The 23,762-nt window shown below is 42.5% G+C and overlaps 1 protein-coding gene across 2 annotated transcripts in view; it reads left to right on the top strand.

Annotated features, from left to right (window-relative positions):
- LOC114658621 (sarcalumenin-like) overlaps positions 1 to 15,760 on the top strand; it is a 31,675-nt gene extending 15,915 nt beyond the window's left edge. The window contains exons 7-12 of one of the 2 annotated variants that reach the window (XM_028810647.2): positions 1,183 to 1,281; positions 1,672 to 1,817; positions 6,733 to 6,904; positions 10,640 to 10,752; positions 14,527 to 14,608; positions 15,580 to 15,760. In XM_028810647.2, the coding sequence (XP_028666480.1) occupies positions 1,183 to 1,281; positions 1,672 to 1,817; positions 6,733 to 6,904; positions 10,640 to 10,752; positions 14,527 to 14,608; positions 15,580 to 15,636 (669 nt within the window). In that variant the 3' untranslated portion in view covers positions 15,637 to 15,760. Of the gene's footprint in view, positions 1 to 1,182; positions 1,282 to 1,671; positions 1,818 to 6,732; positions 6,905 to 10,639; positions 10,753 to 14,523; positions 14,609 to 15,579 lie in introns of both variants that reach the window. The other variant, XM_028810646.2, reaches the window with a different exon arrangement.
- Positions 15,761 to 23,762: the final 8,002 nt, after the last annotated feature.

The raw sequence follows: 23,762 nt of genomic DNA, 5'->3' as shown, positions 1-23,762 counted from the left end.
CACAGAACACAGCATAGTCAAACCTGAGATACCCATGCACGCAGGAGACATGGTGCGCAGGCGGCCACAGCACGATCCTCCAAGAACGAAGGAGACACAGCTCAAAAAACGAAAGAGCTCACCTAATGTGGATAACAAATGAGGCAACGCACCCATAGGTGACGACACAGCCACACAAAAACAAGGATACAGCCCCCCGCACCAGAGTGAAACAGGACAGACTACAGAGTCCACAAAAGTCCACAACACACAGCATGATCAAACCCGAGATAGTACGAAAAGCGCGACTGCCTACAATGCGCTATACACTGCCTACAACGAAAGAGCTCAACTAACAGAAATAAGAAATGAAGCAACAATCCCAGCGAATACGGAACCCTAGACATCCACACCACACAGCAGAGTCAAACCCGACATAGTATGGAAGCTGCAGGCGCCTACAAAGCGCATCTAAAACACAGCAGACAACACCCCGAGATGGTGCAGAAGCCCCACAGACCCGGGCTCCACAGCATATTTGAATCACAGTTCAATTATACAATATTAGGAGTTCTCACAGAAACAACAAACACAAGAGGCGTCGGCATCCCACCCCACATTCAAACCAGAGAGAGTACGGAGTCCCCAAACGTCCAAAACACACAGCATAGTCACACCCGACATAGTACGGAGAGCGCATGCGCCTACAACGACACACTACACAGCATAATCAAACCCGACGTAGTACGGAAGGTGCAGGCGCCTACAACGTGCGTCTAACACACCGCAGGCAAAAACTGGAGATGGTGCAGAAGCCCCAAGGATCCGGACTCCACAGCATATGTGAATCACATTCCAGTAATACAATAAGTACTCACAGACATACATATCTACTCTCAGAAAAAACAAACACAAGAGGCTTCGGCATCATATGTAACAGTTACCAAGAATGACAATAATCTCTTTCAACTGTATTTCGGATTACCCACGACCAGGGGTTGGCGAGCGAAGTGAGCAGGGGGCGGAGCCCCCGAGTCAAGAATGTGAGATTCATGGAAAAACTAACTTAGCTAAAAAAATTCTTAAAGTAAGGAATAGAATGTTATAAAAACTGCAGAAGGTAAGGAGTCGCTGTTGGCCAATTAATTATATTGCAGGGCACACACTAATATCTGCTTTTATGTTTTTCTTTATTTTTCACAGAGAGTGATGATGCAGATTGTGCAAGAGTTGTGCAAAAGGCCAGGTCTCAACAAATGCGGTTTCGATATGCCAACGATCTACATCCCTGACCCGGCCAAGGTGAGCTAACACTTTGGGGAGCACACATCATTTTAGAAATTGATATTTCCATTTATAAAGGTTCAGGAAAATAAAAACGTGCATATCAGGGAGTTTAAAATTAAAAATGCATCAAGTTTGAATAAGCAGTTTTCAGGATGCAGGAATCCGCTTTGGATTAGCAACCATTCCATCATGGTAAGAGTGACAAGATCTGGGATATAAAAATGGCGGACTATTTTTTTTCATTAGCTTGTTCTGAGTGGATTCTTCATTACAAATAAGTGGGCACTTTTTGAGAATGTATTTGGTCAACATTGTTTTTCCAGATTAGCCGGAACAGGTAATCTCACCTTTTCTATCAGTCTACTGTTTGTATTTCTTGGTACGTATCTGTTATTTTTCTTCCAGCCAAGCCGCTGCCTGAACCAGATTGATGAGGTTTGCCAAACTATTGAAAAAACCATTAACCAGACGGTGCAGAACACACTAAACCACCTGGAACAGGATGCAGAGGTGATTGCAGAACGCATAGACGTCAAGTTGGCAGAGGACAGGTAACGTGGTGCTCCTTATTTCTGTTCTGGTAAATGAGTTAAGTCCAAAGGTTCCACCAACTTATATGACTAAGCTGTCTCAGACATTTGGAGAACATGGCAGAAGTGGTTATAGTGAAGGCCGAGAGACAAAGTAGGAAAGGATCAGGAGCAGAATACGACATAGAGAGGCAAAGCAAGGAGTTGAATCAGAGGGATCAATCAGTGAGACACGCTTAAGCCCAATACACAAACTAAAAGACAAAATCCAAGGACTAGCAAGAGTGAAGACCAAAAGAGATGTTTGAATGAAGAGAAATTTGTAACAGTTTGGTTTTCAAAAGTTGCACGATTGCACTACCCAGAGAAGGCATTTAAATAGTGTTGAGAGTCATGATGTCATGATGGTGTGACCTTCCCTTCGCAATCCAGAACTGCAACCTGATCACGAAACAATGGTGGACATCAAAAATCATGGCGTGGTAACAATTATAAATAACAAACCAATAAATGAAACTATTACAATATGTAATGTAGCCATGAAATGAAAATAAAACAACCCACAACAAGAACTCTAGATTCATGGAAAAAATTACCTTATTGGGAGAAAATTCTTAAACTGAGGAATAGAACAATAAATGAATGTGCACACGTGACAGTGGCAAAGACCCAATTTAGGATGTCTTCACTGCACGCTAGTCTATTGTCAGTGATTCTCGTGTAAATATCCATTATCTGGTATAAGGAGCACCACAAGCCCAGCTGGGATGTCCTTTGTAGAGTTCTGACTCTCTGTTGTCAATGGTTCTGTCAGCTCACTCGTGGGGCAAAGGTGGGCATCGGGAGTCTGCCTAAGGGGAAAATTTTGTGATGGACTTTTGCCCCATACAGAGTTAGATAGATAGATAGATAGATAGATAGATAGATAGATAGATAGATAGATAGATAGATAGATAGATAGATAGATAGATAGATAGATAGATAGATAGATAGATAGATAGATAGATAGATAGATAGATAGATAGATAGATAGATAGATTTCCCAAAGTGGGAAATTTGGCTTTTTACAGAAGCTCTTTAAATAAATAAATAAATGTATAAACAGAGAGATAAGTAAGTAAGTAAATTAATAAATAACACACACAATTTGGTCTGAAGAAACATCAGAATGACTGTTAAGCAAGAAAATGCACCAAAAAGAAATGTTTCTTACTTGGCTGTCACAATCCCAGCGAGGCATTATACAGTCTTATTGCTGTTGGTATTGTGGAGCCCCAGCCGCATTTCTTCACACACTTCAGCTAAATGAATCGTTGGCTGAAAGTCCTCAGTGTTGGCATGTCAGAGAGAAGGTGTGCAGCTTTGTTCTTAATGGTGCTTAGTTCTGTGTTCATTCTCTCCTTCACTATGAACTCCAGGGGGTCCGGACTGCATCCTATAACTGATCTTGCCCTTTTAATTGGCTTGTTGCTTTGGTGGGCCTCTCTTGAAGTGATGTCACCAGCCAAGCACACCACACTGGCCACCACAGAGTTGTAGAAGATGTGGAGGATGTTACTTCCCACATTAAAGAACACAGTCTCCTAAGGAGAAAGAGCCTGCTCTGTCCTTTCTTCTATAGTTACACTGTGTTCCAAGACTAGTCCAACCTGTCATTATTGTGGACCTCCAAGTACTTGTAGGAGTGGACCACCTCCACATCTACTCCCTGAATAGTGACTGGACAGAGATGCTCTTTGGTGCGGTGAAAAATCAGTTTTACTGATGTTAAAATGCAGACAATTTGTCTTTGCCCCAAACTGTTCCCCCTGACTCCTCTCCTCTGTCCCCCTTATCAATACCCCCCAAAAATGCAGAATTATCTGAGAATTTCTGACAGTGACCTGACCTGCTGTTATATTTGTAGTCTGAGGTGTACAGAGTGACAGGCCTGTTCCTGGTGCTGCTCCAGTGTTACTCACACAGTCTCACAATCTGTGGTCTGCCTGACAGACAGTCCATCATCAGGACCCCACAGGCTCATCCACCTGCAGATCTCTGAGTTTGCCCCTTAACAGGGATGGCTGGATGGTGTTGAAGGCACTGGAAAAAAAACAAAAAACAGAATCCTCACAGTGCTGCCAGCTTTGTCTAGCCTTGTGGAGCAGACAGATAATTGCATCCTCCACTCCAATCTTTGTTTGGTAGGCAAACTGCAGAGGGTCCAGGTGGTCTACCACAAGATTACTCATAAAGTCCAGGGTCAGCCTCTCAAAGGTCTTCATCCTGTGAGACAGAAGTGCCACTGGTCTGTTGTCACTAGGTGAAGAGACGCCTGCCTTCTTTGGAACAGGATGTAGGATGTTCCACAGCAGTGGCACTTTCAGGAACCTTAGGGACAAACTGACCAGGTGACAGAGGACACCACAAAGTTGGTCAGAACAGGCCTTAAGAACTGGAGGACTCACTCCATCTGGTCCTGAAGCTTCTCCTGTGTGTAGCTTCCTCGGTCGTCTCCTTATTTGCTCTTCAGTTATGGTCAATGCTGTTTCTTCTCCAGTGACTGGGCATTGGCTAGCAGACATCTGGAAAGTGGTGGTCTTTGTGACTGGTAGGACTCTTAGGCTCTTGCGCACTCCAGCAAGTTTCCTTTCGTGTTTCTTTAGGGTGCATCTGCTGTTGATGTCACTGTTTATTCTCTGAAGGATCTCACTTGGCCAGGATGAGTCAACGAATACAGAGTCAGAACTGGTGACTGACCCGGGATCCTATGGAGATCAGAATTCATGATACCTAAAGTAGTGGGTTTAAAAAGAAAGTTAATAAAATAGCACATAATGCGAAGTAAACACGCAGTCTGTTTGGAGCTGGCATAACAGCACCATTTTTTTCGATATTAGAATCAGGAGAACATGCAATTAGTGGTCCAAATCTCATATGAAAGGTTACGTATTTTTGCTCTCTCCACAAAGATCTGTGGTGCATATGATGAACAAATCAGAATTGAGCAGCGGAATGGCCATAGAGTAGTCACAGGGAACAGATTTTCATTTTCATCACATTTCAATACAGTTTTCAAATAGCTTCGCTTGCTAAAAAAAAACGAACTTACGCACTTGTCTGTGATAACCAGCAAGCTAATCAACGTCCTTCTACATACACTGGAAATTGTTTCCCCAGCCGTTAGTATGAGTGGTCAAATCTCAATTAGCTTCATCTTTGCTCTAGCTGATAGTTAAAAGAAGAGCAAATGCAAATAAACCCAGAGAATCATTTTTGATTGCTTATTCATCCAGGAGAGCACTCTCGAGAAATTCTTGGACAACATGAAGAAGCAGAAGTGTGCACCCACATTCAAAACCAAAACTGAAGTCAAAGCGTAACAAAAGTCAAAACCACAGTCTTCCTTATGTAGCATATATTGTTTTCATTGATTGCTCATTTGCCCTTCCCTTTAAGAAGTCCAATCTTGTACAATTGCTCAGTGTGATTGGCCGTCTTGCACAGTGGATTCAGAAAGTGTTCAGAACCCCTCACTTTATCCGCATTTTGTTATATGGCAGCTGTATGCTAAAATCATTTAAATTAATTTCTCCCCACGTCAAGCAATACTTAATAAAACTTCCATGTGCAAAAGTTCGCTGATGACACTGCTATCGTGGGCTGCATCAGGAGTGGGCAGGAGGAGGAGTGTAGGAACCTAATCAAGAACTTTGTTAAATGGTGCGACTCAAACCACCTACAACTGAACACCAGCAAAACCAAGGAGCTGGTAGTGGATTTTAGGAGGACCAGGCCCTTCATGGACCCCGTGATCAGCAGAGGTGACTGACTGTGTGCAGAGGGTGCAGACCTATAAATACCTGGGAGTGCAGCTGGATGATAAACTGGACTGGACTGCCAATACTGATGCTCTGTGCAAGAGAGGACAGAGCTGACTATACTTCCTTAGAAGGCTGGCGTCTTTCAACATCTGCAATAAGATGCTGCAGATGTTCTATCAAACGGTTGTGGTGAGCGCCCTCTACTACGCAGTGGTGTGCTGGGGAGGCAGCATAAAGAAGAGGGACGTCTCACGCCTGGACAAACTGGTGAGGAAGGCAGGCAGGCTCTATTGTAGGCAGGGAGCTGGACAGTTTGACATCTGTGGCGGAGCGATGGGCGCTGAGCAGACTCCTGTCAATCATGGAGAATCCACTGCATCCACTGAACAGGATCATCTCCAGACAGAGGAGCAGCTTCAGCGAGATCCTGCTCCACTGACAGACTGTTTGTTCCTCCCCCACACTATGCAACTCTTCAATTCCACCGGGGGGGGTAAAACTTTAACATTATACAAAGTTATTGTCTGTTATACCTGCCTTGCACTCTCTGCCTTGCACTTTTTAACTTGCACTGTGTTTTTATCACTCTTTAATTAATATTGGTTTTATCAGTATGCTGCTGCTGGAGTATGGGAATTTCCCCTTGGGGATTAATAAAGTATCTATCTATCTATCTATCTATCTATCTATCTATCTATCTATCTATCTATCTATCTATCTATCTATCTATCTATCTATCTATCTATCTATCTATCTATCTATCTATCTATCTATCTATCTATCTATCTATCTATCTATCTATCTATCTATCTATTTAGGTGAATCATGCCATTCTAAACAAGGCAAAGAGGATACAGTTTCATGCTGACTTTGGCACATAGAAATAGCATACAATGCCCATTTCGCAGTTGTCCCTGTCTTGTCTTCTAATGCTTGCCCAGCAGTTTTAAATGATGAGCCCCTGTGCTAAGTCTGACTTTGTGTTATAGTTTAGCATGTGTGTTAATTTGACTAAAAAGGAATTGTCATAAGTTTTATCATCAAGGTTTTATTGAACAATTCTAGGAATTTCTGGGGTCCTCTCCAGAATTCTTCTCCTGTATCTTTATTTCTGATTTGCTTTTCCTTCTTAGTCAACAGGTGATTGTCAACAGAAACATACGGATAAAGCACTGGCTCTTTGGCTTTCTTGGCTACATATTGCCTTTCTTCTACCTTAGCAGTTTCCTGATCACATATTTTCTTTATGATGGTCTGGCTGCACAGGTGGGTGAGGAAGTTGCCCACGCCATCTTTATATATGTGGTAAGTCCTTCTAGCCTAGGAATTACTTGTTAATTGCTAACTGCTCAATCTAGTGAAACATTTGAAGCATTTTAACCTCCCACTGCAAAAGAATTTTTGGCTTTGCTAGCACATCTTTTGCTGTCGTAACTGTTAGGACTACAACAAGGAATGACTCTGGCTGTTTTCAATTTAATACCAAAAATCATGTTGTTGGTTCTGGCATTCTAGAACAACAAGATCCACCTAAATGCTCCAATGCTCGAGCTCTGCAATGCTTCCAGAATTAAATCTCGACTTGGAATTTGTAAAATCAGGATGTTGTGGTGATTGTCAGCAGCCATAGCCACCTACACTTCAGAAGAGGTCGCTCACGTGAAGCTAAGTGTGTTTGGGCCCGACCAGTACTTGGATAGGAGACCATCTAGGAAAAGCTTGGGTTGCTACTGAAAGAGGTGTTGGCCAGGCCAGCAGAGGGCACTTACGTAGTGGTCTGAATGTGGATCCCAATGCCCCAGTGCAGTAATGGTGCCATCCTTTGGATGTGATGTAAAAAACTAAAGTCCTGACTTTTTATGGTCATAAAGAGCCGGTGATATCCTGATGTCCAGACTAAATTGCCCACCATGGCCTAGTCATTCTCCTCCTCGAGCCACCACCTTATCGTGGTAGAGGGGTTTGTTTGTCTCAATGATCCTAGGAACTCTGTTGTCCGGGGCTTTATGCTCCTGGTAGGGTCACCCAAGGCAAAGTGGTCCTAGGTGAGGGACGAGACAAAGAGCGGTTCAGAAAACCTACTACGAAGAACAAAAACCTTGGATGGTGTTTTCCCTCATCCGGATGCCGGACACCGGGGCCCCCCTCTGGAGCCAGGCCTGGAGGTGGGGCTTGATGGTGAGTGCCTGGTGGCCAGGCCTATACCCATGGGGCTTGGCTGGGCATAGCCCGAAGAGGCAACGTGGGTCCCCCTTCCCATGGACTCACCACCTGTAGGAGGGGCCTCGGAGGTTGGGTGCAGTGTGAGTTGAGTGGTGGCCGAAGGCGGGGACCTTGGCGGTCTGATCCTCAGCTACAGAAGCTGGCTCTTGGGACGTGGAATGTCACCTCTCTGAAGGGGAAGGTGCCTGAGCTAGTGCACGAGGTCGAGAGGTTCCAGCTAGATATAGTCGGGCTCACCTCGACGCACAGTGTGGATTCTGGAACCAATCTCCTTGAGAGGGGCTGGACTCTCTACCACTCTGGAGTTGCCCCCGGTGAGAGGCGCCAAGTGGGTGTGGGCATACTTATTGCCCCCCAACTTGGAGCCTGTTCATTGGGGTTCACCCTGGTAGACGAGATGGCAGCCTCCCCCTGCCTTCGGGTGGGGGGACGGGTCCTAACTGTTTTCTGTGCGTATGCGCTGAACAGCAGTCTGGAGTACCCACCCTTTTTGAAGTCCCTGGAGAGTGTGCTAGAGGGCATACCTTCTGAGGACTCCCTTGTTCTGCTGGGAGACTTCAATGCTCACGTGGGCAATGACAATGAGACCTGGAAGGGCGTGATTGGGAGGAATGGCCCCCCCGATCTGAACCCAAGTGGTGTTTTGTTATTGGACTTCTGTGCTCAGCACGGATTGTCCATAACAAACACCATGTTCAGGCATAGGGGTGTCCATATGTGCACCTGGCACCAGGACACCCTAGGCCTCAGTTCAATGATCGACTTTGTGGTCGTGTCATCAGACTTGCAGGCACATGTCTTGGACACTCAGGCGAAGAGAGGGGCGGAGCTGTCAACTGATCACCACCTGGTGGTGAGTTGGCTTCAGTGGTGGTGGAAGATGCCGGTCAATCCTGGTAGGCCCAAACATATTGTCAGGGTCTGCTGGGAACATCTGGCAGAGTCCCCTGTCAGAAGTAGTTTCAGCTCCCACCTCCGGCAGAACTTTGACCACGACCCGAGGGACGTGGGGGACAGTGAGTCCGAATGGGCCATGTTCCATGCCTCTATTGTTGAGGCGGCTGACCGGAGCTGTGGCCATAAGGTGGTCAGTGCCTGTCGTGGCAGCAATCCCCAAACCCGTTGGTGGACACCGGCGGTGAAGGGATGTCGTCAAGCTGAAGAAGGAGTCCTACATTGAGAATTTCCTTGTCAACTCCAGAGCACAATGCTGCGTCTAGGTGGTTCAAGCACAGAGAACCATAAAGTGCAGCCTGTCACTAAGCGTTCACCTTCTTCATTCACACCCTGCTAATCTTGGTGCAGTCAGTGATGAACGTGGCTAAAGGTTTCACCTGGACATTGCATCGATAGAAAAGCGGGATGAAGGAAACTTGAGAGATCTCTGTTTCTGGCCACCACCCAAAGACACCAAATTAAATGTTGGAAAATTGTGGATGTTGTGAGAAGAAGAACTTATTGATTGTTGTTAATTAATCAGTTAATTATCCACCCATTGGCAATTCCAATAATTACTTAAATAATTTGTAGTATTTAATTAAATAATAAATTAAATAATTTATAGTAATAATTTATAGTACAGTAATTAGTTAAATAATAAAATAATCCAAGATGGAGAATTAGATGCAGAGATAACCCATAGAGTGCAGTGTGGATGGAACAATTGGAAGAAGGTATCAGAAGTGTTGTGTGATCGAAGAAGTAAGGCGAAGGTTAAAGGTCAGCTTTTTAAGACAGTGGTGAGACCAGCGATGATGTATGGAGCTGAGACCTGGACAGTAAAGGGAGAGCAGGAGAAGAAGTTCAATGTGGCAGAAATGAGGATGTTGAGATGGATGTATGGACAGAATAAGAAAGGAGACCATCTGAGGTTAAACAAAAGTGGAAAAAGGAGATCTAAGAAAGGACAGGAAAGGAGGTTGAAGTGGCATGGACTTGTGATGAGGAGAGAAAATGAATATGTGGGCAAAAGAATGATGGGAGTGGAAGTCCAGGGGACGAGAAAGCGACGGAGGACAAAGCAGAGGCGAGTGGCTCACGTAAAAGAATATCTGACCGAGGAGAAGGTGCAGGGCCGAGCAGTATGGAGAAGGTTGATGAATCACATCGACCCCACATAAAAGTGAGAATAGATGAAGAGGAAGAAGAAGATAAAGAAGGAGGACAGACATGATGTACACAGCTGGTTTTGAAGGAAAGTGTAAAATCTGGTGATTGGATCAACGTCACTTCCGCAAACACTACCAGTGCATGCTTGCAGGAGCGTTATTTTATCTGTTGCATTCAGTTAGCCGTTACAAGCCTAAAATGGATGTCCATCTGAATGCCTTCTTATCTGAAGGGGTCTCTGCAGAGGTTCTTTATTATCAGATGAAGTGCACGGCTGACCGAACTATTGGTAGAGCCGCAGTTTAGCCATTCACTCCAGAATATGGTAGTGGAGGTGGGGGCTACAGCTGAATTTCTGCTTCCCTACTAATTCTGCTGTCTTTAACGGGCTTGGTAGCGCTGCTCAAAGAAGGTGGGTGCTGACGCAGGGACAGATCGACTGACATCACCAGGGTGAGTGGTCAGAGATGGCTAACGGGCGGACCTCTCCACTTCATTCACACCACAAAGTGCTCACCTCTGAGTCAGAGATTGCCAGTTTGCGACGCCGCTTTGTGACTCTGGGCACAGCTGGCAACAACAATAAGCAAAAGAATGAGAAATACTTCTGGGGCACACCTCATTACTAATAGATTTTTATTTTTATTGAATCCGGGAGCTCTCACTTTGCCGTTTTATTGGGCTCATATGTATTTTTTTCTTTTGCAGGACATAATAGCTGTAATATGGGGCTGGCTGGCTGGAGATAATGTGCTTTGGGGTATTTTCGTCACCCTGAATCTTTCTCTGGTGTTCATTTTGTTGTCAAAGTTCTACAGTGGGTGAGTATGAGAGATTTAAATCAAGAGAACTCCTACCAAAGTGCCTTCCTCACAGACATACTGCATTTCTAAATTGATCTCATGTATTAAATAATCAAACCAAAGTCAGGGCTCATGGGCCTATAGCCAATTCTGGCGTCTTCAGTAGGAAGACATGAACCAATTCTGACGGAGGTGCCAGCTGTGTCTGACACAACCTTTGCCCCACATTGTCTCAGGATCTGCTATCTTAAACGTCATTTTCCACTTATTTAGGGCCAGTGTGTGCTCGTCCGTGTGTCGCATGTCTTACTCGAGTCTGTCGAGCCACTGCTTCTTTGGCCGGCCATGGGGGCACTCAACTAACTTTATCTATCAGGCTTCTAAATCTATGTGCTATTTTTAAAATGAATTATTTTGTTATGTTAGTACTTTTTTGTAATCATCTTTCCCTGGAGTGCATTTCACAGTCCTCAGCACTAGGAAAAGATTTCAGGGATGGTTTACTCATAAAGTGCAATGTTTCAGTGATTGTGTGGTTAGGAATCAGGCAAACAGAGACCCACTTTAATATTCTTTGTAGAAAATGGCTGTGCCTTTATATTCATACTAGCTGTGCTCCGCAGTCTAAGATGGGTTGAAATCCAACTAAACGTAGACCTCAGCATTAACGTTTACAATGCACTATATATTGGAATGTATTTCGTAATTCATTGAGTAATAAAATGCATTGCATCTGTCATTCCAACCGATGGCGCATCACAAGCATTTGTAGTAATAAAATGAGTCAGGAGCTGACCTGGAGCTCCAAGTAGGAGGCAGAATTAACTTGCATTATTTGAGTCAGAACCTTCCCACAATCCTAATCTTAACCACAGAGCTCTGAGGGTCTGCACTTAGACTATATTGGCACCCATTGGAGTCAACTCCATGTACTTGGCACTTCATGGTGGAGGCTCCAGCCTGCAGCAATATATACAGGTGCTGGTCATAAAATTAGAATATCATGACAAAGTTGATTTGTTTCAGTAATTCCATTCAAAAAGTGAAACTTGTATATTAGATTCATTCATTACACACAGACTGATGTATTTCAAATGTTTATTTCTTTTAATGTTGATGATTATAACTGACAACTAATGAAAGTCCCAAATTCAGTATCTCGGAAAATTAGAATATCAATTAAGACCAATGCAAAAAAAGGATTTTTAGAAATGTTGGCCAACTGAAAGGTATGAACATGAAAAGTATGAGCATGTGCAGCACTCAATATTTAGCTGGGGCTCCTTTGGCCTGGATTACTGCAACAATGTGGCGTGGCATGGAGTCGATCAGTCTGTGGCACTGTTCAGGTGTTATGAGAGCCCATGTTGCTCTGATAGTGGCCTTCAGCTCTTCTGAATTGTTGGGTCTGGTGTATTGCATCTTCCTCTTCACAATACCCCATAGATTTTCTATGGGGTTAAGGTCAGGCGAGTTTGCTGGCCAATCAAGAACAGGGATACCATGGTCCTTAAACCAGGTACTGGTAGCTTTGGCACTGTGCGCAGGTGCCAGGTCCTGTTGGAAAATGAAATCTGCATCTCCATAAAGTTGGTCAGCAGCAGGAAGCATGAAGTGCTCTAAAACTTCCTGGTAGACGGCTGCGTTGACCTTGGACCTCAGAAAACACAATGGACCAACACCAGCAGATGACATGGCACCCCAAACCATCACTGACTGTGGAAACTTTACACTGGACCTCACGCAACGTGGATTCTGTGCCTCTCCTCTCTTCCTCCAGACTCTGGGACCTTGATTTCCAAAGGAAATGCAAAATTTACTTTCATCAGAGAACATAACTTTGGACCACTCAGCAGCAGTCCAAAGGCGAGACGCTTCTGACGCTGTCTCTTGTTCAAGAGTGGCTTGACACAAGGAATGCGACAGCTGAAACCCATGTCTTGCATACGTCTGTGTGTGGTGGTTCTTGAAGCACTGACTCCAGCTGCAGTCCACTCTTTGTGAATCTCCCCCACATTTTTGAATGGGTTTTGTTTCACAATCCTCTCCAGGGTGCGGTTATCCCTATTGCTTGTCCACTTTTTTCTACCCCATCTTGTCCTTCCCTTCGCCTCTCTATTAATGTGCTTGGACACAGAGCTCTGTGAACAGCCAGCCTCTTTAGCAATGACCTTTTGTGTCTTGCCCTCCTTGTGCAAGGTGTCAATGGTCGTCTTTTGGACAACTGTCAAGTCAGCAGTCTTCCCCATGATTGTGTAGCCTACAGAACTCGACTGAGAGACCATTTAAAGGCTTTTGAGTTAATTAGCTGATTAGAGTGTGGCACCAGGTGTCTTCAATATTGAACCTTTTCACAATATTCTAATTTTCCGAGATACTGAATTTGGGACTTTCATTAGTTGTCAGTTATAATCATCAACATTAAAAGAAATAAACATTTTAAATACATCAGTCTGTGTGTAATGAATGAATTTAATATACAAGTTTCACTTTTTGAATGGAATTACTGAAATAAATCAACTTTGTCATGATATTCTAATTTTATGACCAGCACCTGTATACAGCTTGAGTCAAAATTATGTTAACTCTAATGGTAGTGCTATGTGTATACTTGTACACAATTTTTGTGGACAATTTATGTGCCACTTATGGTACATGTGTTGAACATGATGGCAAACAGGTTGAGACATTCCTGTAAATCATCTTGCACATGTGAAGTATGGGCTGTGAATAAATTGTTTCTGGCATTGAAATGTTAACATAATTTTGACTCACCCTGTAATTGAATAAAATGCATTACTGCAATATTTATGATGTTTATGATGCACCATCTGTTGGAATGACAGAGACATAGCCACTAGACGGACACACAGACACTTTTTTCCTTTTATTAAGGTGGACTAGCTGTGCTACCCATTTAAGATGGGTTGAAATCCAACTAATCAATGTAGATGTCAGTGTTAACATTTGCACTGGAATGTATTTTGCCATGCATGTATTAATAAAATGCATTGACTTTGTCATTCCAAACGATGGTGCATCACAAACATTTGTGTTAATAAAATGCATCACTACAAATGCTGGTGATGCACCATCTGTTGGAATGACAGATGCAATGCATATACATCTTACTATCACTTACAAGGCTGGTGTTGACAGCAGCAGCCGTTCAATAACCTGGCAGGAAGTTATGTGTGTCTGGAGGGGTGGTTGTTGTTTGTTTTGTTTTATAATACTAGCTGTGCCACCCGCCTAAGATGGATTGAAATCTAAATAATCAACACAAACCTCAGCATTAATGTTTGCAATGCATATGTCTCTATTATATGTCATTTTGTATGGGATTCATAAAAGCAGTTTTAATGTTTGTGATGCACCATCTGTTGGAGCACCACATGCAAAGCATTTTATTATTACAAATGTTTGTGATTGTCTATCTGTTGAAATGATTCAGCAACTTGATGGACACACAGTGTGAAGGATGCTATGCATGGGCAGGTGTCCATGCCAGGATGAGTTAAGGTTCTTTACCTGCCTGAGAGGTCAACTGAATGGACAAACAATAGATAGTGTATATCTCTTGGGGGGAACAATAATGGGAGTTTCACATGCATTGTCCAATCAGTTAGTTACGTTTCACTTCCAGTTTCAATCTGTCAAACTGTCCCTCAGCCACAGTACTGCTCACATCTCCATCTCCATCTCTCTCTCATTCTGTGATCCTCCCTGACCCTTTAATTCTCTTTCTCCATGCCTTTTCCCTTTCCATCATCTTCACCATTCCTACAGAAGCAAACCAACTTTGTCCCGGAAGGAGAAAAGAAAGCTACGAGCCACGCAGGAATACATTCAGGAAGTGGTGAAGCCAAGAAAGGTACCCTCACTGCATTTTTGCCTTCTTATTAACCTTTCCGTTTTCTTGCATGTTAAGCGATAATGGCCTTTATGTAGCAGAAAGCATTGAAAACTTGACATTTAACTAGAATTAATGACCAGCTGAAGTCTCATGTTGGTTTTTCAGACCATTTTGATGTTAACTCTCAGCATCCTTTGTTAGATTTGAATGGGAGTTCGATTTTGGAAACTTTAAAGTACACCCTATGAAAAGAACATTAAACAATAAAGTTTATCGAATCGAATGGAATCAAATCTAACCGAACTGAATCCAATCTAATCGAATCAAATGTAGATCTAATCTAATCTCATGTGCTGAGATCCTGTGAAGTACTGTACCTTCATGATCTTCTCGATTAGATGATTACTAGGAAAGATAAAAGGAATGGTATGAGTTACAGAAATAATAAAATAATAAAAATTCAGACAAATGTTGAATGTAATGGACCCCACACATATAAAATTTTAGAGGTGACACTAAGTGCTGTAATTGTTAATATTTAATCATTTGTACCCTTGTCCTGTAATACAGTCTCTCAGACTAAATGTTTACTTGATTATGTTCATCTCCTTTGTAAGTCACTTTGGATAAAATCCGTTAACTGAAAAAATGTGAATGACAAGAATTGGACTTTTGAAAACTTATTTCAGTAGTCAATTAAAAGCAGGTGTTTTACTGTGCGTATAACTCAACAAATACACGCAGTACTCCGAATTTTAAACAATAATTGGTGTTCTGACTCTGTCTAGAGTTTCGGTTATTTCACAGAAAAAAATAAATGCTAGCATATTGACAATACTTGAAAGAGATATGAGAGCAATAAAAACATGCAAGAAAATGGAGGTTGAAGCTTTGCCCTTTTGAATTTAATTTCCTTTTGCAATGCATTTATTAAAGCTGTTAAGCAGAAATTAAGGAAATATAATGCAGAGGTGCTTTTTTTCCAACAGATGGAGCTCTACGCCTGGTATCTCCAGCAGTGCATTTCTGATTACGACCTCAGCTGAGATCAAGAGCAGCACAATGGCGGTCAAAAGTGATCTTTTGGTAATTCGGTATTAACTATTAGAGTGTATACTTCTGAGACATGAATATGTACAGTATATGCATAAAGAGAAATATTTTCTTCAATCTGTCTATTTTATACACTGCTTTTTATTCAGAAATGTTTTATTTAATTTTGTACAATGCATGTTCTATAGTGCCATCTAGCTGTCTGTTATGCAGTGCTTTTGAAGCTGAAAGGACCATCAAATCTCATGGTGAGTTCAGGTAATGTGGCATTTTGGGCAAGTCGGAGATCCAGCTTCAACTTATTTTAGATGTTATAATGTTGGGTGGGTTACATCTGCTATGATCAGATGCAATGGAACAAGCAGCATGAGGTCTGAAGATTTATGTAAGATAGATAGATAGATAGATAGATAGATAGATAGATAGATAGATAGATAGATAGATAGATAGATAGATAGATAGATAGATAGATAGATAGATAGATAGATAGATAGATAGATAGATAGATAGATAGATAGATAGATAGAAATGAATTTAATCCATTTTGGAATAAGGCTGTAACATAACAAAATGTGGAAAAAGTGATGCGCTGTGAATACTTTCTGGATGTACTGTAGATAGATAGATAGATAGATAGATAGATAAACAGTATAGTTGGCAGGATAAATAGAGGTAGATTGGATATAATAGTACAGCAAATGAAGTTGTGGAACATGGCCGGGACACAGACAGGCAGACATCGATTTGAATCACCCAATACACGTTTATTTATGGTCTCTATTATTTACAGTGCACACACAACCCCAATACTTCCCCAAAGTCCAGGCCTCTATACACAATGATGCCTCTCTCTTCAGGCCGCCTCCTTTTCTCTCCTCCCGAGCTCTGTCCTTCTCCGCTCCCAACTCATGCCAACGAATGGAGGGAGGTGGCCCCTTTTAAAATCACCTGGACATGCTCCAGGTGCCTCCTGATTAACCTCCGCCGGCACTCCCCAGTGTGGCGGAAGTACCGGCCGCGCACCCGGAAGCACTCTGGGTGTCCCTGGTCGTCTTCCCCCCAGCATTTCCGGGTGTGGCGGAAGTGCTGAGGACCAGGGCTCTCCAGGCATCGGGGCGCCCCCTGGCGGTGACCACGGGCCCCTATAGGGTTGAGCTTCCAAGCTCAGTTCCCGTGGTCCCCAAAACCACCAGGGCAGTCGCCCCCTCATGGTCTGGAGGAGGCGTAATCCCTCTTCAGGTCCTTCCAGGCATCCTAGCTGGGTGCCACCCCCAGCAAGTACTTTTTACTCAAATCAAGTACCCAGCAAGCCAAGTGGTGATGATCAAAAGTGGTCTTTTAGGTGTGACCCTTATATGTTTTATTTGGTGTAAGTGTGCTACTACACATCATTTTGGAGGCATCATCTCTATCACCAATTCTCTTAATGTCATGGAAATGTTTCTCTAGATCAGGGCTTAGCAGATGGATTAAGATTCAGAAAACAGTGAATGAAGATAATTAAAAGAGAAAAATTACAGCAGTTTTCCGGCTGTGCAGTAAGAAGATCAGGTTCCACGTCCAGGATCATAGTCACCTTTAATCCACCTTAATAAAAGGATAAGAGTTGGCGTGTCTGTGTATCTGTGCATCTGTCCATTTGCAATATCTGTGTCATTCCAATTATTAGGCCATTATCAGCCATTGCGAGGCTGAAAAACAAGAATAAAACCATTTGAGACATCAGTAAAACCTTAGGATGACCAAAAATGAATTATGTGGACTATCATGAACAAGAAAGAACACACTGGTGAGCTCAGTAACCACAAAGGGGACTAATAGGACAAGGAAGACCTCCAGTGCTGATGACAGAAGAATCCTCACTATGGCCAAGAAAAAGCGTCAAACGCCTGTCTGACAGATCAGAAACAGTATACAGGATGGCAGATGTGTGTTTTATCAGAGACGACTATCAGCAGAAGACTTCATGAACAGAAATACAGAGGCCACACTGCAAGATGCAAACCATAGAAACAGGATGGTGAGATTTCAGTTTGTGAAAAAGGACTTAAAAGAGCCTGCAGAATTCTGGGTAAAGGTCTTGTGGATAGACAAGACAAAGATGAACCTCATCAGAGTGATGGGGCGAGCAAAGTGTGGAGATGACAAGGAACTGCCTGAGTCCCAAAACAGACCACCTCATCTGTTAAACATGGTGGCGCTGGTTGATGTTCTGTCTTGGGCATGTATGGCTACCCCAGGTCCTGGCATACTTCTCTTCATTGATGATGGAACTGCTGACGGCAGTGGCACAGTGAATTCTGAGGTGTTTAGAAACATCTGATCTGCTGAAGTTCCAGTAAAGGCATCCAAACTCAGTGGACGGCACTTCATCCTACAAGATAATGAGCCAAACAGACTACTGAGGCCACACAGGAGTTTTTCAAAGCTAAAAAAAATGGAAAATTCTGGAATGGCAAAATCCAACTGAGCAAGCCTTCTGTATGCTGAAGAGAAAACGTAAGAGGACAAGCCCCCAAAACAAGCAGGAGCTGAAGATGGCTGCATTAGAGGCTTGGTAGAGCATCACCAGAAAAGACCCTCAGCAGCTGTTAATGTCGATGAATGGCAGACTTCAAGCAGTCATTGCATGCTGGGATATGCGACAAAGTCCTAATTACAACAACAGCTTTAATAGACCTGCCATCGCTGTGTCTCAAACATTATGGTGCCCTGAAATGGGGGGACCGTGTAGAAAACGTGTTGTGTGACTGAAATGTGTACTTGAATCATGTCTGAGGTGTTTAATTTGTGATTTTAAACTGTGGAGCAGAGGTGTGAATCAAAGACAAACGTGTCATTGTCCCAAACATTATGGAGGCCCCTGTAATATTCACACCATTGAGTCAGTTTGCCTCTTATGCACATCACTGGGAAGTGTCAGGACATTAGCAAACCCCAAACAAATAAACCCCAAGCAGACGCAGAGATCACGTGAGACTTTACACGGGTCGGGACTGAGCTCAGGTGTCCCGAGCTGTGAGGCAGCACACTGGATTCAAGTCTAACACTCCATACAAGCCTCTCTATATTTACAGTTTTTTGTTTTTTTTTTTACACATAAAATATTTTGAGAAATTGGAGCCGATTCCTACAATAACAATCCGACAAGTTAAACATTTATTTGATGCCTGCTGGGGTGAGAAGGCCACCCTACATTGGCAGCGGCTCTGTGGAAACGCTGGCCTCAGCAAGAAATTCCATCTTCCTTAATTAGAAATTTTAGCCTCTGGGCTCCATTCCAGCTGCATCTGCCTACTGCAAGTGGATCAAATAAGAATAAAAGAGCTGAAGCTCATTAAGAAGACATTATGGCGAGCTTTAGGTTTGCTTTGTGACGCATTTATATTTTAAAAGGAAATAAAAAACTACTTTGGGGTAAATGGAGTTCTTTTCTTGCCGGGTCTCAATTAATTAGAGAAACTACTTTGAACGAGGGGACGGGCCGTAGTGTTTTAGCACAGTAGGTGTAACAAATCAAGTCTCCTGGTTGTTCTCCGTATGGAATTTTCATATCAAATCAAAAAGTACGGGCAATTTGACAACGATGCGGTAACCTCAATGGGTAGAAGTCGACGCAATACGACACGTTCGCAATGGCTTATGGGTGGTTTGAGCACCCACGGCAAGATTCGACCTGTGAACGTTGCAATCGAGCTCCAGCCTCACTGGGCGAGCACCAAATTAACCCTTACACTGCCACATACTAGGGGTTTAAGGCACCCCTGAATGCCAAGTACTCTGTTACTGCACTTTTTAAGTAAACGTCACAATTCACAAAGAAAAACTGAAATTTTAATGGAACACGTTTGTTTTTCATGCAAAGAGCATCACAATTACAGCAACACTGATCATTATGACCATTATCATCATAACACTGCCAATGAACTGTAAAAACTATGTAAAAAACTACTGGAACAATATGTACAAGGTGCAACTGATGCCGTTGATGAAATTCAGTAAATCACCGAGCCAACTGCGCTTGAATTGGCTGCACGCAGGCACACAGAGGCCAACACTGATGCTGGCAGGCCAGTCTAGTGCAGCGGCTGAATCCCAGGGACAGTGATGCTGCACGGGGCACCAGTGGTCATGAGCTGGCTGCTCAACGAATGGACGGCACTGACTGATCACCTCTGCCGTGCTGGCAAATTGCACTGGAAACGACTATAGCCAGTTGCAGTGTTCAATGAATGTACGTCTCCGAATGTATGTCGCTGAATATACTCGGCTCCGACGTGCTGGCAAATTGCACTGGGAACCAACTTTAGCCGGTTGCAGAGTTTAACAAATGTACGTTGCAGAATGTAAGTCGCCAAATATACTCGGCTCTGGTGTGCTGGCAAGTTGCACTGTGAACCAACTTTAGCCAGTTGCGGAGTTTAACGAATGTAAGTCGCTGAATATACTCGGCTCCGATGTGCTGGCAAATTGCATTGGGAACGACTGTAGCCGGTTGCGGAGTTTAACGAAAGTAATTCGCCAAATATACTCAGCTCCGACGTGCTGGCAAATTGCATTGGGAACCAACTATAACCGGTTCCAGCGGTTTAAGGGTTAACAACATTTTGGACAAAAATCTTTGCATGCTCATCAGACAGCCTCGGTGTCACAGTCCCTCCTGATCCATTAACAGCTGTGTTTGGTGGGCTCCCAGATGGCGTTAAAGTGGAGAGACTGTCATTTCCTTTACTACACTACTAGCACGGAGGCTTACCGTGCTCAACTGGAAGAATCCCACCCCAGCACTCTTCAGTTGGTGGGTAACCGATGTCCTGTTCTTCTTGAAATTGGAAAAAAAAAATCAAGTTCTCACTTAGAGGATCTGTTCAAAACTTTTTTAAAAATACGGCAGGATCTAACCAATAACATTTTAGAATAAGCTTCCATTTTGGGGAAAAGGGTACTCTTCTAATTCTTGCTCCTTTTATAAAGTAGCTTTGTTTGCCGGCTCCTCTCTCTTTCTCTTGGGTAGGGGTCGAATTTTGCTTTGATTTGTTAAATTTAACTTGACTGCATGGAATGTGATTTGTTTCTAATTAAAATGAATAAATATACTGTATATATATATATATATATATATATATATATATATATATATAGTATATAAAAAGAACACGCATGGTGCAGCGCTCTGCCGTTAGTCTAATAGAAGCCAAGGTCAAATGAACATGGATGCTCTGTTACGGGATTGCACCTTGCCATTGTGAGATTTCTTTGAAACCTGCTGAAGTTCACCAAAAGATGTTGACTTGTGCAGGTTAGCAAGCCATTTGGGTACCCAAAAAAGTGGTGGCTCTGAGGCTAAAGATAATACACCAGTATCTGGAAGGTTCTCCAGATTAAAATCCTCCTACTGCCCTGTTGGGCCCTTGAGCAAAGCCCTTAACCTAAAAATTGCTCCTGGGCTGTTGTATAATTGCTGGCCCTGCTCTTTGACCCTTACGGGTCATGCAAAAAGAGACATTTCCTCTCAAGGATTAATAAATGATATCATCATCGCCAACTTTAAGGTACTTCAAGTCATCACACACTATGGCAGGTGCAGGTCCATAGCTAATATCCACACATGCAGCCACAGCGGACGATGTAATCTGTCTGACTTCTCTCATGAAGGTGTTCTCCTTGTCGATGTGGGTTTGTGTGCACGATGTTGATGGTCATCCTGATTGTGCTTCGTCTGTAGCACAAGTTCTTCCCTCCTTAAACCTTTCTACCCGTTCATAAACTTTTCGTTGCATTGCTTTCACCTCTCTACTGAGTCAACATCCTTCTGTGAACAGCAGTTGTGCAGCATTTGTCCTTGGCTTCAACTAGATGAATGGCATAGCGCTGCACTGTGCTTATTCAAACTACCGTCACAAGAATGACAAAGAGTCACGGGAAAGGTTTGGGGCAGCCACCCATAGAATATTTCCCAGCTGTCAAAAATGATTAAATAGAACAGACATGTTCACACGACTGAGTCCAAAACAGGACTGCTGCCTTAAGATGGTAGCTTTTAAATGCAAGTAGAGGAAGTGATGTTATCAGGGCCGAACCGGAAGTGATGTCATTGGTTGCCCCAGAACCGGGCGGGACTTCCCGAAAATGGTCTACAAGGAATTGAGAGAGAGAATCAGTGCACTTCGCCACCCCCTGGTCAGGCGTGGAATTTCGTTTATTCAAGCCCTTTAGTTGTCCCCTAATTGCACGTGTGTGTGACACTACCCATGAGCCCTCGCATACATGTTGTATTGCGTCATCTTCTATCCGTTGTGGTTACCTCGTAATTGTCAAATGGCCTGAACGATTTTTCAGGTACGGCGAGTTCAGCAGCAAACTTTTTCTTTTTTTTCCATTCTGTCATGGGGTGTAAAACGTGAAACATCAGACAGACGAGCTACTCTTCTGATGGTGAGTTCCTTATTGCTTATTACATTCATTGCACCTGTGGCTGAGCGCTGATTGGGTTCTCAAATCTCACATACACAGCATTTGACTTTACAGCTTAACAGGTTTGGTTTGGTTTGGTTTCAGGGTGAGCCACTGGGAATGTCAGAATACACACCTGCTGAGCCCAAAGCAATGTACGGTAGTTAAAAACTAAGTTTCAGGGTCAGCAAGGAATCAGGTGGGAATGAAAACCTGATGCCACTGCGGCCCACCAGAACAGAGAGGGACTGATTATCTCTGTCCTAGTCGGTGGAACGAGCGGCCCAACTCCATCCAAACTGCTGAATCCCTCAACGTGTTTAAGAAGACCCTCCTGTTCTGCAAATATCTGTGAAAGCTCTGTGAATATTTGTCATATGGCTCCTTAATACTTTTTATTCTGCTACGTTCATAACTCTTGACTTGTGGTGATCAACTTTTATAACCTGCCCAGCTACACTTGTTCAAAAAGAGTCCCTCAGCAAACGTCACTCGATTAAGTTCAGGCTCCTTTGTAAGTTACTTTGGATAAATATGACTGCTAAGTAAACAAATATAAATGTAAGTGCGGAGCAGATAAACTAAAAACAGTGCGTTCAGTATGTGGATGACGGCACACACAAAGCTCCGAGACAAATGACAGCTCATGGAATTAGCGGTGCACTATGTGACACTGCATTAGGAAACACAATCTGTATTTTTGTGACATTATTACGTACAGTAAATAACATTAAATTCTGTAAATAATTATTGTTAATGATTATTAAGTGACATTATTAAGTACATTAAGTGACACTGCATTCAGTCCATAATAACTATTGTTATTATTTATTATTAAGTGACAATATTAGGTACATTGGCATTGCATTCAGTACATAATTATTGTGGAATATTATTAAGTGACATTATTAAGTACAGTGAGTGACACTAGATTCAATACATAATTGTTATTGTTATTAATTATTATGTGACTTTATTAAGTGCAGGAAGTGACATTGAATTCAGTACATAGTTATTACTGTTAGTGATTATTAAGCGACATTATTAAGTACAGTAAGTGACACTGGATTAAATACATAATTATTATTATTATTAAGTATTATTAAGTGACATTATTATGTACAGTAAATGACATTGCATTCAGTACATAATTATTGTAGAATATTATTAAGTGACATTATTAAGTACAGTGAGTGACACTGGATTAAATACATAATTGTTATTGTTATTAATTATTAAGTGACTTTAAGTGCAGGAAGTGACATTGAATTCAGTACATAATTATTATTGTTATTAAGTATTATTAAATGGCATTATTAAGTACGGTAAGTGACACTGGATTAAATACATAATTATTATTGTTAGTAAGTATTATTAAATGGCATTATTAGGTACAGTAAGTGACTTTGTATTCAATACATAATTATTATTAAGTTACTTTATTAAATACAGTAAGTGACATTGCATTAAGTGCATAATTATTACTGTTATTAATTTTCATGAAATGACATTATTCACTACAGTGACTGTGCATTGAGTACATAATTATTATTGTTAATAATTACTATTAAGTTGCTTTATTAAATACAGTAAGTGATATTTCATTAGGTCTATAATTATTTCTGTTATTAATTTTTATGAAGTGACATTATTAAGGGTTGTAAGT

This window comes from Erpetoichthys calabaricus, chromosome 10 (genome assembly GCF_900747795.2).
Source record: "Erpetoichthys calabaricus chromosome 10, fErpCal1.3, whole genome shotgun sequence".
Lineage (NCBI taxonomy): Eukaryota > Metazoa > Chordata > Cladistia > Polypteriformes > Polypteridae > Erpetoichthys > Erpetoichthys calabaricus.
The sequence above is the reverse complement of the archived record's forward strand: the minus strand, read 5'-3'. Positions and strand labels throughout refer to the sequence as shown.